Here is a 17,333-nt window from a genome sequence, read left to right as displayed (position 1 = left end):
TAGTCATATTATGCACACGGACACGGCCGTACCTGTTTCACATTGTGCTTGAATGTTGAAGCATTACACAAATAAGACTTGAAATATATTCCCTACAATTATTTTAAGCTATCTTAGCTGTTGATGGGTTTTCTCTACATGACAATGAAAAATTATAAAAAAGAATTTTTACTTTAAAGTGTTAGAAAAATTAGATGAAGTCATATCGTACACATTGTAGATATATTTTATGGTTATAATAATTATAATTTTTTTTTTTTTTAGAAATCGGAATCATTTTATTTACATAAGTTGAAATCAAAATCTCTTGGACTGCAAGTACCTAGTTAGACACACAAACATTTATTCCCGAATGGATAAAGAAATACTAATGTGATCTGTAATGCTTCAATATTATCATAATATTTAATTATTGTATTACACATTATGTACTTGCGCGCAAATATTAAATGTAGCGTACAAAAACAAATTTAGATAGTTAAAATGATTTTATTTTTCCAGATTTTTCCTGTATTGAACATTTGTAATCACGAGTTCATAAATCTAAATATTTTATAAATAATAAAGTTGCCTTTTTCAGAAATTGGATTAAATATAATATAAGAAAATAATTTACTCTGCAAATCAAGATATTATTAATTAAGAATTTTTATGCATCCATAACAAATTTTCTTTTATATTATGTATTACTTTTTTGGTACATAATTGTATGGCTCCACCATCAAGCAACCACACATCGGCAGTCTTTAATCAACGAATTCGAAATTTATGATCGATATACTACAAATAGGTAAATTTAGTACGTAATCAGGTTATCTATTTATAGAAAAATGGAAAATACTCCTTTAGTTGAAAATTAAAATTTTAATCGTATTTAAATTTGTATTATAATATTTATAGGTACCTAGTCTATCATAAAATGTTTTTGTATTATTGCTATTGTTTGTATAAATGCATATCTACCTATTCTACAATGCTTGAACTGGAAAAAAATTAAATGGGGGATTCAAACGTGTAAAAAAACTGTGTATACTTGAATATTTAAACATTTTATTGACCAGGAAATAAATAAAAGGGCTATGCGTACATATTTTTAAAAAGAAGAGGGGCTCCATTATTTCAAGCACTGTTTATCTATCTTAAAAACATTATTTTAAAATATTGTTAAAAATGAATTATAATATAAATTCACTGACAAATTGTAAAAAAAAAAAAATAATAGGATCATTTGGAAATCAATTAACTACCTATTTTTTGTGTTTAAGTGTAATGATAAATTATTAATTATTAAATGTCATGTGCTATAATAAATTGTAAACAATATATTATTATTATTTACTTTTGATAGTTTTATCATATTATATAAAAAAATTTGAATTACTAAAGCCTTGGTGGTGTATGAATTATAATATAAATTCACTGACAAATTGTAAAAAAAAAAAAATAATAGGATCATTTGGAAATCAATTAACTACCTATTTTTTGTGTTTAAGTGTAATGATAAATTATTAAATGTCATGTGCTATAATAAATTGTAAACAATATATTATTATTATTTACTTTTGATAGTTTTATCATATTATATAAAAAAATTTGAATTACTAAAGCCTTGGTGGTGTGGTGGTACCATGGCAGGGCAACAATAAACATGTACCACTTTTTTAATGATATTACCACAAATGGGGAATAATCATTCTATAATAAGTCAAAAATGTTTATTATTTATTAAATGACATGTAATCTAAAAAGGAACATTTTAGAATATTGGCTAAAAAGTGAGTACATTACAATTTTCAATCAATAAGTCATTAAATTCACCAAATTGATTTTAAATTAATTTTCTTATATTTAAAATTGAAAACCATAACATTATAATTTATCACTGACTTTTAAGCTATCCCTCACACTTGAACGATAAAATACTAATAAAATAATTCAGTCAATACTAATATGTAACATATTACATTATTAATGTAAATAATATAATAACTTATTAGAAACAATACAATTTGATTTTTTTTAACGATTTCTTTGCACAATAACATGAAACTGAGTAAGTAAATTTCTTAATAACTATAATAATTTTATTATGTTTATTATTCTTCCTTTTTACCACTGAAAAGGGAGCATAAATATCAACGAGTACCTCAAGCATTTTACAGGAGGTGGCTAAAGTCACAAAACAATTCGCAAATGTCGTCACTAACGTATGCGCGGTCTTGCACCGTCGCCACCACATTTGTCATACCGTATAATCATCTTTTTTAAAATTAATATTCTGATTGGCGCAAAAGTCTTTAGTTATGGGTATACAATTGAAATAGCTACACATTTCGCAATCATACATTGGTATCAGGTAGAACAGTAACAACAACAACAAGAACAGGAACAACGCAGATAACAGGCACACCCAGATCAGGAAGATTTTCTTCTGACGGTCGTATGGTCCAAATGAAACAAATGGCAACAATGCATAAGACAATAAGAATCCAAAAATGAAACCAAATAGATGTGCAAAGTTGTCCACCCAAGGCAGTAGCCCGAGCAGAAACAGCAGGAATGTGATAGCTAATAGTTTTGAAAGAGCCTGCTCGGGCCTCTTTAACATAGGCCAACAATTCAATACTTCAACTATAAGGCACGCCAAAAGGCCAAATTGGGAACCGGCTGGACCCACCTGAAATAAATTAAACAAATTTAATATTACTTGGACTCTTAACATCTATTAATATTAATAAAAATTAATTTTTAATAATCTAAATGATAATGAATTAATAATGAATGATAATATGAATTTACTTACATCAGCTCTATAAGGCACAAATATTGCACTGCCAAGATTACCTGCCACTCCAGAACCCAAATAGATTAAAGCTATTCTTAAAGAGCCAGTCAATTTTTCTAGATCTCTCATCAAAAAATACTGTATTACAATTGTTGTTGCTAAATGAAGAATACTGGAAAAATCAAAAGTTGAATAATTTAATAAGACATTAATTAAATTAATATTTTGTTTTATAATAATGTTATAAAGTTTTAAAAAAATTATATTATTAATAACTTTGACAAATATACTTTCAGGTAAAATATCTTGTTCTTTAAATTTTTAAATTTTTAACCATACAAATATTATGTTAGTTAATTTTAAGACAATAAATTTAGAACTCACACACTTGATATATTTTAAGTTATAACTATTAATTATCCTTTTAATGTTCATATGTTAATTCTACTAAGTAGATAATAAAATATAAGGCAAAAGGAACATACATAAGTACTTTTTTTCTTAGCAGAAACTGTATAGGTACTTTGTATATTTTGAAATAAATAAAACATTCATTTTAAATGATAAATGTTTTTAAAATTATAATTAATTTATATAAATGTTGAATAATTACCCAGCATGTATGAAAAGTGATATCCACAATCTATAAAATTGATCAGGAATTTCAGGAGAAAAGAACGGTATGAGACCACACACATCATTTAGGCATGAAACCTTCAAAACAAAAATGTAATTAATTTAAATATATATAACTATGACATGTTTAATGTCATACACCAGTCACTAATATTACATACTTGAGAGCATAACGAAGCATCATCATGAAAATAACCATGTACAAAATCACAATATTCTCTTGTAGTTATTCGACAAGTGCCATGTATTCCAATACAGCAAGGGTGTCCTATCACTTCGCAAATCATGTGTTCAGCAGATGTCAGTTTCTGAATCAATGGACTACCCCAACTGCTATGTCGTGCACTACCTCGACCGCTCATCTTACGGCAAATTGGCCATTTTGTTATATCGTCAGGCCATTCAAATGGTGCTATAGATGCAGGAGCTTCACAATACCTAACAACAATAAGTGATATTATAGTTTATAGTTTATACATATAACATATTATATAATCGATAAGTGAGTAAATTGCATACTTGGGATCTAGACCACAAACAGAACCAGATATTCTTCCTCCTGGTCCTGATTCAACTTCTGACCATTTTTTCCACTTAGAAATTGAAGTCTAAAATGTAATACAATTATTATGGTTATAATAGCTATTTCAGAAAGTTATTTAAATATACCTAATTCAAAAATACAATCAAACTATTATTAAAATAAACAGATATAAGGATAACTATGTGCATCTAAAAATATTGTCTATTACAACAAAACAATAAATAACACTTTATTACATACAAAATACTTAAATATTACTAGGAGTAAAATATAAATGTTTTTAAATTATAATTAAACATAAACAATAAAGAATAAAATCTTAAGTGCATAAAAATTAAAAAAATAAACAATAATGAAAAGCTTAATTTTCTTAATAATAATCATCAAAAAAAGTCAAGCAATAGCATTTGGCCAGTTTACGTTTGTTTTCAACATTCTTACCGAAGGTGGTTTATCTCCTTCTCCTCCTCCTCCACCACTACCGCCACCCCAATCCGTGAGACGTTTGTGAGATGGTATTAAAAACAGTACAAACAGACAAACACTCGATAAGAATAAAACTATCAAATTTTATAATTAATTGTTTGTATAGTGATCAAATTTACAAACACTTCTAATCAATTACCTATATTAATTAGTGGATAATAAATAAACTTAAAATTTAAGACTGTATAACTTTACTTAAAACAAAGTAAAAGAGCTCAATGTTTGAAACTTTGCAGCAGTTTTGCCCTTTATAAATAAAATACATACGTACAGAAACTTAGTTTTTATTTGAAGTTTAAATGTAAACAGTATATAATTAATAGATTTATATTGTTTATATTTAGATGGATACCGTCATTAGTTATTGTAAAAAAACAAGTTCCTAGGTAGTAGGTTGGTTAAAAATGTTAAAACAATGATTATAGCCCTCACTTTAACCTCCAATTATGTATAGTATTTTAAGATTATCACTCAATATCATCTACCAATGAACTGTGGTCCACCGTAACAGTAATAAAAGAATAGTATGTGGTCTACAATTCAAATTATATTAAATTCAGTGATTTTACATGAAATATTAAATAAATTTTTACTAAAATAAAAACATTTATATTATTGTTATTAATAACTGTGTCTTTGTAATTAAATTCTGTTTAGGGTGTTAAAACACTCCCCCCCTCCCTTTTTAAAAAATCCTGGCTACTGGCACATGAGTCTGAGTAACTAGACTAGACTGCGTATTGGGAGATAGCCCCCGTTTTCAAATAGATCTTACTAACTATGGTTATACTTAAATGATATTTAGTAAGACTTAATACTCATTATGAACAATTTTGCAACAAATTGTAAACATTTTAAATTCAATTTAAATATTGTCAATTAATATTTTTCCAAGTATAATATAATACTATTCTGGTAGTCTGGTCTGTATTCAACAAGAATGTAAAATACAAACAAAATAAGAGAATACGTACAACAAAATAATAAAGGGTTCTAAAAATAAAATGTTTTTATAAAAGTAAACAGTTTTCATCAAGAAAGTCTGTAATTTCAATTTTTATAATTTATTATGTTGTTGTTTTCTAGTGTTATAATAAAATGTAAACTTTTAAAAGGAAAAAGTTTTTTCAGTCCAGCATAAAAATGTTTACAATTTAAAATTGTTGTTTTTTTTTTTTACAATAATTCAGTAGTTTATGACGTTATGTTATAATAGTAGTTACAAAATAATAGATGTTATAGATTAAAACTATTTTTACTTCATAAAAACAGTAGAGGCAAAAAATTGCTAGCACAAAATTGGTATTTACTATTTATAAATAAAATATATTTAAAATTGTAATGTACCTATTTATGCAATTTACGCAGGATTACATTTAGTTTAAATTATTAAATAATATGTATTATTATAGTAATATGTTGAAAATAACCATAAGAAATAATACATAATATAACATATTATTGAGTATACATTTTACAAAGATTTGTTTATGCAATAAACATGCAACCATAATAAAAATGTTGCCTGTTGATCATTCAGACTTCACCTCTAGAATGAGCATAGAAATTTTGTGTGGACATAATCTCTATATAATTTATATTTAATAATATTATATTACTGTTAATAATAAATAATAACTAACTATATATTATAAAACAATTAATTTTAATAAATATTTTGGAAATGATCTTAATTATTATTGATATGAGTAATTGTAATACATTAGATAATATAGATAAATTATTTTAATTTATAGAAATGCAATATTTATATCTTACTGTGCACTGTTCTTTTGACGCTTGAATACACCCAGAATCATCATTTCTTATACAACAAGCGGTTTCTCTTTCTTTTTCTCGCCATTTTTCAATTTCTTTCATTATGTTTTTATCTTTTCGCATGCAAGGGGCAAATTTAGCTCCCAAATGTATTAAATCCGCCTGAATATTTTGAAAAAAATAAATGGGTTAAAATTGAAGAAAATGTCAACAAAATAAAATTAATATATTACTTACCGCTCGTGGTCCTATCCAAAAATTAGAAGGTTCTATGTATTCAATGATTTGTACGGATAAACTTGTAACCATGACCTAATATTATATTAAATAATAAAATATATTATAAATCATTATGATAATTATTAAATAAAACATCCTTAAATAATTTACTTACAGCACCAGATTGGTGACTGAGATCAATACCAAAAGGTCCAAGACCATATGAAAATATTGATAAGAATAGCACCAAAATTTGAACTACTGTCACCCAATAAGTAAAAAATGGCCTGTGATCTTCTAAATCATCAAGTTGTTGTTTCACATCCCTTCTGTTTACTACTGTTTTATTTAAAGAACGTCTAAAATGTTTTCATTAATTAATGTATAAACAAAAAATGTAAGCAGGGGTACAAATAATAATTATATTTAATTATTACCTGCATACTCTTCCAATAAAACCCATTCCATACTGCCTTCTATCAGAGTTATCAAATGCTCTATCCAATACTCTGCCCCAAATTCTACCCATACCAATGTTTGGCATATGATCATCTTCAACTCTTCTTGATGGATTTCTTTGCCAGCTAGAATACCTTCTGAAACTTTGATGTGGTTTTTTATAATGTTGTCTAATTGAACTTTCATAATTTCCACCAGAATCCACGACTTCTTGTTCTATTCCTTGGTCGCCGTTATCCGAGGAGAGTCGATCAAAAAACACCTAAAATTTAAACAAATTCATAAATACATAATAAAATTAATATATATATAACAATTACATCATCAGCCATATGCGATAAAATTGTTGGAGCATCAGATGTGACAGACGAGGGATAACTTCGAGACCATTCATTCGGAGTTGTTATTACTCTTTTTTTACGACTAAGTGTCTTCTATAAACATGATTAGAAATACATATAATATGATACATCACAAAATACATTTTCTAAATTAAATTTTAAATTGTAGGTACCGAAACAACAAAAGATAATCCGCTTAATGTTAATTTAGCAACGGATGGTTTCCTTCCTAAAGGTTGAACACGGTTGGCACTATCTCGTTCATCAATATCTCGACTAGATTGTAATACATCCGGCTAAAAAAAAATTATTATAATTATTACTTTTTAGTGTGTATTACAAAGACAATGTGATAGTAAATATTTTAAACTAAATTAAATTAATACCTGTGCAATCTGAGTTATGGGAATTTCATTTACAGAATTAATGTATTCATTTTTCAACTCTCCATATTTTCTAGTAGCTAAACGTTTTCTTCTATCTAACCATTTAAGTTTTTCAGTTTCCTCAAATTCTTCATCAAGTCCAAAAAACATAGCTGTTTCTCTCTTAATGAAACTACACAAAATAAAATAAAAACTTATTAGATAGACAATTTTTTTATTATTATTGAATTAATTAAAAATGTACTTAGAATAAGATATTATCAAACAATTTCCTAACGATCACCTTTAAGCTCATGTCACCTTGAAGTATTAAACATCTGCACAACTGGGGATGGGTAGTCTTATAATATTAATTAGATCCTCCAAAAATATATACTAAATTCCAGTTATAAATTCTAAAGACTAATACAATAATTATGTATAGAAACCTATGAAAATAATTTTCTTAGCTAATCATTGAATTTAATGTAATTCATTATTATATTACCTAATCAAATTGGACTAGTTCATACTTAGAAGTGATGCAAATAGTGGTGCGGGAGGCTTAGCACAAGTCTGAGGACCAAATGCTACAATAGAACTAAATTAATAACTAATAAGTAAGACATTAATTGGTAATTTTTATGGTAATAATATATACTTTTATAAGAATGAGATATTTAAAATCTGATAATCAAATTGTATTATATGTTAAGTAGTGAAGTATATACAATGATCAATTAATAAATTCTACATTTAACTTTTAAGTACATAATATTATATATTTAGTAATTTTGTTTATTTATTACCTATTAAAATTGTTGAACACCTACCTAATTAGTATTATTTATTATTCAATAATATAACCATCAAATTGTTATATTATGAACTATGAAAACGCATTTAAAAAAATAACATTTAGATTTGTGACTTATGCACAAATGTAAAATCAAAAATCTTATACTTAATTTTATTTACATAGTTTTACATTTATGCCACATAATTGTATTCATTATATTGATATACATTGTAAATAAAAATCAGTTTTTTGTACCTACATAGGTAAGCATAATATATCATATTATTGCAGTCTTGAGAATTCAATTTGGGTAGGTACAAAATATAATATACCTAGTACCTACTCTAGACTCAACCTAAACTGTATTCAATATGTATGTATAGTTCATACCACAACAAAAACTTACTTTTTTACAGCTTCTGTCTTGGACGTGGATCTATGAAATGTTCGAGGTTTATTTAATATATTTGAAGATAAAATTGGTAAAGACGTTTGATGGTGTATGTGCTTTGGTTGATAAACAGTTTCTGATGGAGGACTATTTGGCTGGTCTGAACCACTACTGTTGGCAGGTACTGTACATGTACTAGCAGTTTCCTCAGAATTATCAGTTGTCACTTCAGTGGATGAAGATGATGGTTGTGAATTACTGGGTGCAGGTGCCGACATGGACCTAAAAGGAGGGTCATATTTTCGTTCAGCCCCAGATTCCATATTTGGTGGAGCCGAATGGACACCGCTGCTTGAACTAGGAAAAAAAATTATTCTATAGCATTGTTACCTATTTAGCTAATAATAAAATGTATTATAAAACACACCTGCTAGATGATTGAATAGATCCAGGGCTTGAAGTTATGGAGAGTGGTGGAGATCTTGAGTTTGTTTGAGCTTGAATAGTCAACCCTTTGGCAAACCCAGGTTTCCTAAAAGAAAATTAAATAAAAACCAAAATCGTGTAGAAATTATAAAAGTTTATTTTAATTTCCGACCTGTACTTGCTATCAATATAATATTTTGAAAATATACCTAATGGCTAATATAATTTGATAGTTTTTGATTGGTTACAAAATGTGTAAAAAACACGTTCGTCTTAGACACGAACATTAGACTCATTAGAGAATAGAGAATTCTTTATTTTAATATTTATAGCTCATGGTCTTAGTTTAGACCATATCGTTGTTTATTATCACATTTTATTTACGTTCCATCGTGTTATCAGTGATAATATTTCAATAATTTTGTTCGGCGATACTCAGCTGTGGTGATACAAAATAGTAATTTATTTTAACCAATCGCCAAATATGAAAAGCAGGATCTTCTTGAGATCAATTTATTATTAATATTATTATTTATAAGTATAATCATGATCAATTATATAATATTTCCGTGTCAATTATCTTAATAGTTACTAGTTAGTACCTATCTTATAAAATATTACTAACGAAGAAGTTACTGCATTGTTTGCATTGTTCACGTTTTCTGATATTTTAAGATCAATGATCATAACAGGTAGGTATCATCACAGATTTTCAGTTTATCTGTGGTATCATATTAGTAGGTATATACTATATTGTTTATTACTTTATACTTATTCATCTTCGTTGTAGGTAGAATGTAGATAATATTATACAAAAAAAATGTGAAATGATCTCTAAAATAGCAAAATATTCTTCTAGTTAAATTTGTTAGTAAAATTGTTACCTTAATAACTAATATAGTTGTTTATACTAATAATCACCTGATAGATGAACATTTTGTTTTTGAGTAATCAAATTTAGCTACATTACCCGCAAGATCAGTGGTTTTCAATCTTTTTTTAAACACGTCACACTGCGTGCTCTTCACAATATTTTCGCGTCATATGTCTCAGCCACAAACATCGTTTTCTTCGACATCATTTTTTTGGGTCATCATTTAATTTTTACACCGAATCAGATAAACGAAATTGTACTTTATTATAAATATAAATTGATATTTTACTATATTATATTTTTATTAAGTATAATTATTATTATTAAAAAAACTTTCAAAAGCTCGCGGCACACCTAGAGAATGCTTGAGGCACATCACCAGTGTGCCGCGGCACATCAGTTGAAAACCACTGAGCTAGATATGTGGAGACAGTATTATATTATAAGAATATCGCATCATAATGCTAGTACTTTAATATGATATTTAATATTGTTGAATGTATCATTAAATATGTGTCATTAAATATTGAAATTATATTATTATTATACTTATTACCATTCGCTATACGAGATACGACTGAATAGTGAATACTGATACGACTGCGATACAAGGTCGAGTCGAGAACGTGCGCTGTGCTGCGGTAGGTACTTATTGATAAGACGGTATCCGGTTGTCGCGAACAATTTATAAATAAAAAAAAGTTGGTCATTCGATTACGTTATTACTATCAATAAATTGTGGTAAAATTTAAAAAAATTCTTCATTTAGTTTCTGATAACGGATAAATTTTACAACTCGATGAATTGACCTAGATCCCATAAGACAGATGTACAGGCATACAGCTGATGGTCGTACACCTTACACGGATGCCATTACCTAATACCTATATTATTATAGACTATGGTCTACGAACAGACTCGCCTTCCATTTGGCAGCGTTGTAATACGCGATGATTTCCGTGACCATCATGGTCATATTTTAAAATGAAAGTAAAATGTTGTAACACATTATTGAGAATGGAGATGAAGCACCCATATACAGCACTACCTATACCTAACTTATTTTGCATACGGCTATTGGACTCAAGGCAGTAACCAAACATTGTTTCCGGGAGGGGGGTCCAAATTATGTAGGTATACCAATATTGTAATAATTTTAGTAAATACCTACTGAATTAAAGTTTTGATATTTAATCAAAAATAATATTTGCTGTTGAATTTACTTTCTTTGGTTTATTCATTTTTGAAATACCTAATGAATGTTAAATGAATGTTAATTTACGTTAAATTGATCCTCCGTATTATAATTTTGCAGGTATCCTGCACAGACCGACGGACAATGGCCGAAGTAGTGAAAGGAGAGTTGCCTCCAGACATTTTTGACAACAAATTGATAAAATAATGTACTCATACCTACTAAAAACATTATGAATTAATAATTATAATGTCGCGGTAGGTAGATATTAATGGTTGTATTATGCTGTGATTGATAGAAACGTTGAAATAAGCACAACATATGATATTTTTTTTCTAGCAAAATCAATTTTATTAATTATTTGTCCAAACAAATCCAGATAATCATAATAAGTAATAATTGTATCTTTAGACACATGACATTTTCGACAATATGTTTTTGTTTATAGTATTTTTATACATTATACGATTAGAAATGTTCTATGAGTTTTGGTTATTTTTCAATATACTAATTTAATATAATTTTGACCATTGAATATCTAGTTTAAAAATATTGACTAAACAATTTCTGTTTTTTTTTTTATTATTTAATATGGTTAAGTCTCTTTTAGTTTTTGATAACCTAATATAGCTTAGTACAAACTATATTTTATACCTACCTATTAGGGATGGTATAAATCTTTTTTGAATCAATGTTTATAATCATTTTACGTCTGTAAACATTTTTTATCAGGGTGATCGGGTGATGAGGTTTTAAAAAAAATCCACTAACATTTTTTTTTCAGGAGTTTATAGTTTATAAGCTTCGCATATTTGAATGAAACACAAGCAGCAAATTTAGCATCATCTATTAAAGTATTATTCCTCTGACTTGATATAGAAAATGTGAAAAATAAACAAACTTTCACAACTGTATGTAGGTAGGTAGTATGTTGACACGACTACAACAGTACTACACGACAAACGAGTATTGACTTTTGAGTAAATTATAAATAATTTTTTTTCCCTAAATGCATATATGCAAGATTGAACTATAAAATAAAAATATTTTCTAGTGTCGTTAAATTTGGCCAACGTGCCATCTTTGGCCATAGGTTCGCGGGTGGGACACTTTTCGGCCATTCTGGAATGTCCGTTTTCGGCCAGTACACTATTTTGGTCACCAATTAAAAATATTTATTTTTTCTATTTAAGTATCATATAATACAGTTAAATTTAATACAGATACATTATAATATTATCAATTTAAAAAAAAAAAAAAAAAACTATAGGAAAATGTATAACTGTAGCACATCATGCACACATAACCTCTATATTAAGAGTGATTACTAATTATAGTTGGGAATCCAACATCTACGTACACGTTGAATCTATATGTTGACGGTCGATAAAAGTAATAACTACCAACTATCTAGGCGTTGATTTTGAGATATCAATACATAAAGCTATCATAGAAATATGGCCAGACTCAAAAATTATCGGCTGTAGATTTCATCTAACCCAATCTTGGTTTCGTCAAGTCCAAAGCTTAGGGTTGGTTAGTGAATATAAAATCGATTTTTCAGATATTGGAAACTGGATAAAATATACTTTTGGACTATTATTTTTGAACCCTGGAGATATTGAAGATTGTTTTGTTGAAGATTTAATGTCAATATGTCCTGATGATGATAAATTAAAATCATACTGTGACTATTTAACAGACACTTATATTAGCGAGGAAAGCATATTTCCTCCTACTATTTGGGCATCAGGCACTTCTGATTTAAATAGAACAACAAATGCATGAGAGTCTTACCACTCATATTTTAACCAATGTTTTTACAAAGACTCCCCCCAATTATGTATTGATTGAATATAATAAATGAAGTTCAAACAGAATCATATGTAAAAATACGAAGTGCTGATATTCCAAAATTCCCAAAATATAGAAAAGTTTGGAATCGTCAGGATAAAAACAATATAAACATAACGACATATGATAGAGGAGAGATTACGCGAACGGAATTCATAAAACGCATGTGCCATAATTATAAAAAAAATTAAATATCCCTATACATTTATTTTTTTTATATTAATTGATAATATAATGTAAATTGTAAATTATGTATTGTAAATTGTAAATTATGAAAATTGTAACTATATTTTTGACGTTCTTAACTTAATAATATTATGAAAATGTTGACTTAATATTTTTATATTTAATATTTTTCATGTATTTTACTTGACTTAATAGATACGAGATTTAAAAATAAATTGTAAATTTTAATTATGAAAATTGTGACTATATTTTTAATAATTTAATATACTTAATAATATTATATGATCATTATATAAATTGGTATAGTTTAATAGAAAAAAAAAATATTTTTAATTTGTGACCAAAATAGTGTACTGGCCGAAAAGTGAACTGGCCGAAAAGGGAAAGGTTCATTTTGGCCGAAAACGGTTCCGCCCAGGTTCGCAACCCCTATATATAGTTGGTTTACGAACCTGTTCAGCGGGGCCCATTATCTTTTCGAAGAAATAAACAATAATAATAATGTAATATTATTGCGTACCAATATACAGTGGCGTGTATCATAAAACAATTTTGTGTTGCTCAAATAATTTTAGGTGACCTACCCAGTGACGTATTTATGGGGGGGGATATGGGGGATAGATCCCCTCCCTTGACCTTTTTTTTTAGTTTAGGTATAAAGTTTAAGCTGCAGTACTGTTGCTATTTATATTTTATAATTTTGTTATCCTGTGGGCTGCGAGTGATATTACCCAACAATAACAACAAAATTAAAATAGGACTATCGCACTGTCAGTACAAGAGGGCCGTATATCGAAATTTTTAAATTTTAAGGTTTTGGTATCTCTGAATTCGTATTTTTTTTCTCTATTTTTATAGAGTGGCGCGATCTATGCTACTATATTATTAAATTTACTATTAATGAAATAAACTTATTGCACTGAACCAGTTTTATAGGTAGTTGATAATAATAAAGCCGTAAAACGAAATGTGGCCTCCTAAATATAACTATTTAGAACAATACCGCCGTATAATGAAATACGGCCTTTTGAATAAAATTTGTTATACTTATATCTGGCTGAAGATAACTCACTAATTTGTATAAGCTATTGAATCTTAAAAACGCTCTCCTGAACAATTTACCTTTTTAGATATACGGCCCTCTTGTACTGACAGTACGCTATATTCGAGAGAAGTCGGGTAAAACCCGCTAGTACCTAACCTATTATACTGTTATATACGTAGAACACGAAACTAATTGCGACAGCGGACAGAAAACGATAAGGAATTCGTAAATTTTAAAATAAATATTAAAAAAGGTGGATAAGTGGATGTTGCTCTGCTGTACAGTAGGTTACAAGTGGGTCACTGTAATGGATGGTGTTAAATTTGAATTCAATGATATAATATCATTGTATAAGAAAAACGATTCTGAGGGAAAACGAGTCAGCCTATGATTTTACCAAGTATATTTGATGATATTATTGTGAATAAAGTAATTTATATATAACCTATTTACGTGGAGCCTTGTTTTAAATTTTCAACCCTTAGCCATAAAAGTTAAAAATGTATACATGTATACATTTTTAACCACCAAATAATTAATAAATTATAAATTTGTTAAATGTTGTCAAAATTTGAACTTTAAATGCTTATAAAAAAAAATTGTGCCTATGTATTTTTAATATTTTTCAACTGCTATTAGAACGATATATCAGGAGCCTTATATTAAATTTTCACGCTTTTTTACCCAACAAATAAAAATTTATTGATAATTATAGAAAAAAAAACTAAAAAAATTGAAAACTGACAATGTCCGTAAACAGCTCAAAAAGAGTCAAAATATTTTCAACATTTTATGGTGTATAGAAAATGCTAATATAAATATTCATGCTTTCTTGTCACAGAGAGGTCGAAATTACAACAGATGAAGTAATTGATGAGTTGTGCTTAAAAAACAGAAAACTAGAGTTTATTTTATAAATTAATAAAACAGAGTAAAATTAAAATCAATATTATTGTTTTTATTGTTAGCCTTACATGGAGTAACTAACAAAAGGTTGCATCAACACTAAAAAATTTTGATATCCCCCTCCTCAAGAAAATCCTATATACGCCCCTGGACCTACCCCTCATAATATTGTTGTACTGACCTATAAAATGTCCTATCTTTATGTCACTGCCCATATAGAATATGTATTGCCCATTCAAAAATCGTTGGCAGAAAGTTTTTTTTTAAAGAAAAAAGCTGTGTAACCATGCAGTGTATTGTTTACTAACAATTTAAAAAATATGTGTATAGGTTATAGGTACCTACCTACTCGCCGACTACCATTGTTGTTATTTCAATGTTTTTAAAAATACAGTAAGTATACATTATATAAGAATGGAAATGTTACACCTATTGTATTATATAGTGCGACTGTGACTGTACTATATAGATATAGCATTTAAAAAGTGTCCAAAAGGAAGGAGATGTGAGTGGTGGGTCGCTTTTACGCGCGCGACGGCGCTAGCTGGTTGGGCGTTGTATATTAAATCCATACGGATTTCGGCTGAGAGAAAAATTATACCGTCCCTCTAGAACAGACTAATAATCATATTATCACTGCAGAGTCCACTGCACGACCGAGGCAGATATGAAATAGTCGGTCGAGTTTTGTTTTATATCACACGTCAGTTTTTAAAATTCGAAGGTAAATATATTTATTATACAACGATGAGTTTTTTTTTTATTAAAAGAGTTTCTCGCTAATCGCTCATATGAATACAAACAACCCGTGCTCTGCAATTCGAATTGATTTTTGAACATTATATATTGTATCATTAGTCATTATGTACAAATTCAAAAATAAAAAGGTGACCCACCTAATCGTCGTGTATGTATCTAACTTTAAAAAATAATAAATAAAAATGTTCTATTGTAAGTTGTAACTATAATGAAAGATATAATTATTGAGTACAATGACAAACAATGCAATTATTCACAAATCGGTTGTAATTGGTACCTAATTGATATAAAATATATATAAATATATTTTCTAGCTGACAGTTTACTACACTTTACTGTAAAAACTAATTAGGATATAAAGTATAAAAGTGTATGAATAGGTACATAGGTATGTAAATAGGTATATCAACAAATATTAATGTTAGATGATATTTTAATGATTTTTAAAAAATTTCTTTCAAGCGGAACTTCTAAGAAGATACACAAGAAACAAAAACTTAATATAATAATAATATAGATAAGTATTTTTATATTATATAATATTTAGTGGGATTTGGGAAGTAGGACATAATGGGAAATTACAATAAGACCCCTAACAATAATAATTATACCATTTGCTGGCATTTATAATACCAAACTCTACACGCAAATACGCAAAACAATAGCAGCGAATAATAGAAACCCAATAACAATAATATTAATATAGGTAGTTAATGAGTATTTGCATCGAGTTAAGTGGCATTTATGAGTTGAAAACAAAAAATAATGATTAATCAACAATACAGTCAATGTATTATAATAATATTATATATGTGTGTTTGTGGCCGTGTTGGTATTTGTAATGTGAATCAATGCGAAATTAGTAATAGCTAATAATAAGTACCTACTCGGAGATATAGCGTATAATAGTACGTGGTTTTCATACCGATATATTTTCGAAATACCTAATATAAACCGGTAGTCGGTGTATATATAAACACATTATCAATACGCTTCAGGATTTCTAAAATCGTCAATACAATTACATATAATATATATATGTATTATATGTGTAGTATACGTGTTTTGAAAACTAGTGAAATATAATATATAACATATGTTACATAAGTTACATAATATATATGTATAGGCGAAATGCGTACCTATGCATAAACTATAAAACTAATAGTAAATTGTATTATATTGTTGTTGTTAGAAATATTATTTTCTTATTTCGACGACAATTGACAATTTACAATTTATCTGTCGGGCCATTGCGCGCATATATATTATTATATTATTATA

General features: G+C 27.7%; 1 protein-coding gene across 2 annotated transcripts in view; it reads right to left on the bottom strand.

The window, feature by feature from the left end:
- Positions 1–1,267: 1,267 nt before the first annotated feature.
- LOC132939979 (inactive rhomboid protein 1) overlaps positions 1,268–17,333 on the bottom strand; it is a 73,348-nt gene continuing 57,282 nt past the window's right edge. The window contains exons 5-19 of one of the 2 annotated variants that reach the window (XM_061007432.1): positions 9,232–9,336; positions 8,820–9,161; positions 7,636–7,807; positions 7,423–7,545; positions 7,229–7,342; positions 6,887–7,170; positions 6,625–6,808; positions 6,468–6,542; positions 6,231–6,392; positions 4,407–4,490; positions 3,941–4,029; positions 3,583–3,859; positions 3,399–3,499; positions 2,804–2,957; positions 1,268–2,677 (exon numbers count right to left, since the gene is read on the bottom strand). In XM_061007432.1, the coding sequence (XP_060863415.1) occupies positions 2,243–2,677; positions 2,804–2,957; positions 3,399–3,499; positions 3,583–3,859; positions 3,941–4,029; positions 4,407–4,490; positions 6,231–6,392; positions 6,468–6,542; positions 6,625–6,808; positions 6,887–7,170; positions 7,229–7,342; positions 7,423–7,545; positions 7,636–7,807; positions 8,820–9,161; positions 9,232–9,336 (2,701 nt within the window). In that variant the 3' untranslated portion in view covers positions 1,268–2,242. The remainder of the gene's footprint in view (positions 2,678–2,803; positions 2,958–3,398; positions 3,500–3,582; positions 3,860–3,940; positions 4,030–4,406; positions 4,491–6,230; positions 6,393–6,467; positions 6,543–6,624; positions 6,809–6,886; positions 7,171–7,228; positions 7,343–7,422; positions 7,546–7,635; positions 7,808–8,819; positions 9,162–9,231; positions 9,337–17,333) is intronic. The other variant, XM_061007433.1, reaches the window with a different exon arrangement.

Source organism: Metopolophium dirhodum, chromosome 2 (genome assembly GCF_019925205.1).
Source record: "Metopolophium dirhodum isolate CAU chromosome 2, ASM1992520v1, whole genome shotgun sequence".
NCBI lineage: Eukaryota > Metazoa > Arthropoda > Insecta > Hemiptera > Aphididae > Metopolophium > Metopolophium dirhodum.
The sequence above is the reverse complement of the archived record's forward strand: the minus strand, read 5'-3'. Positions and strand labels throughout refer to the sequence as shown.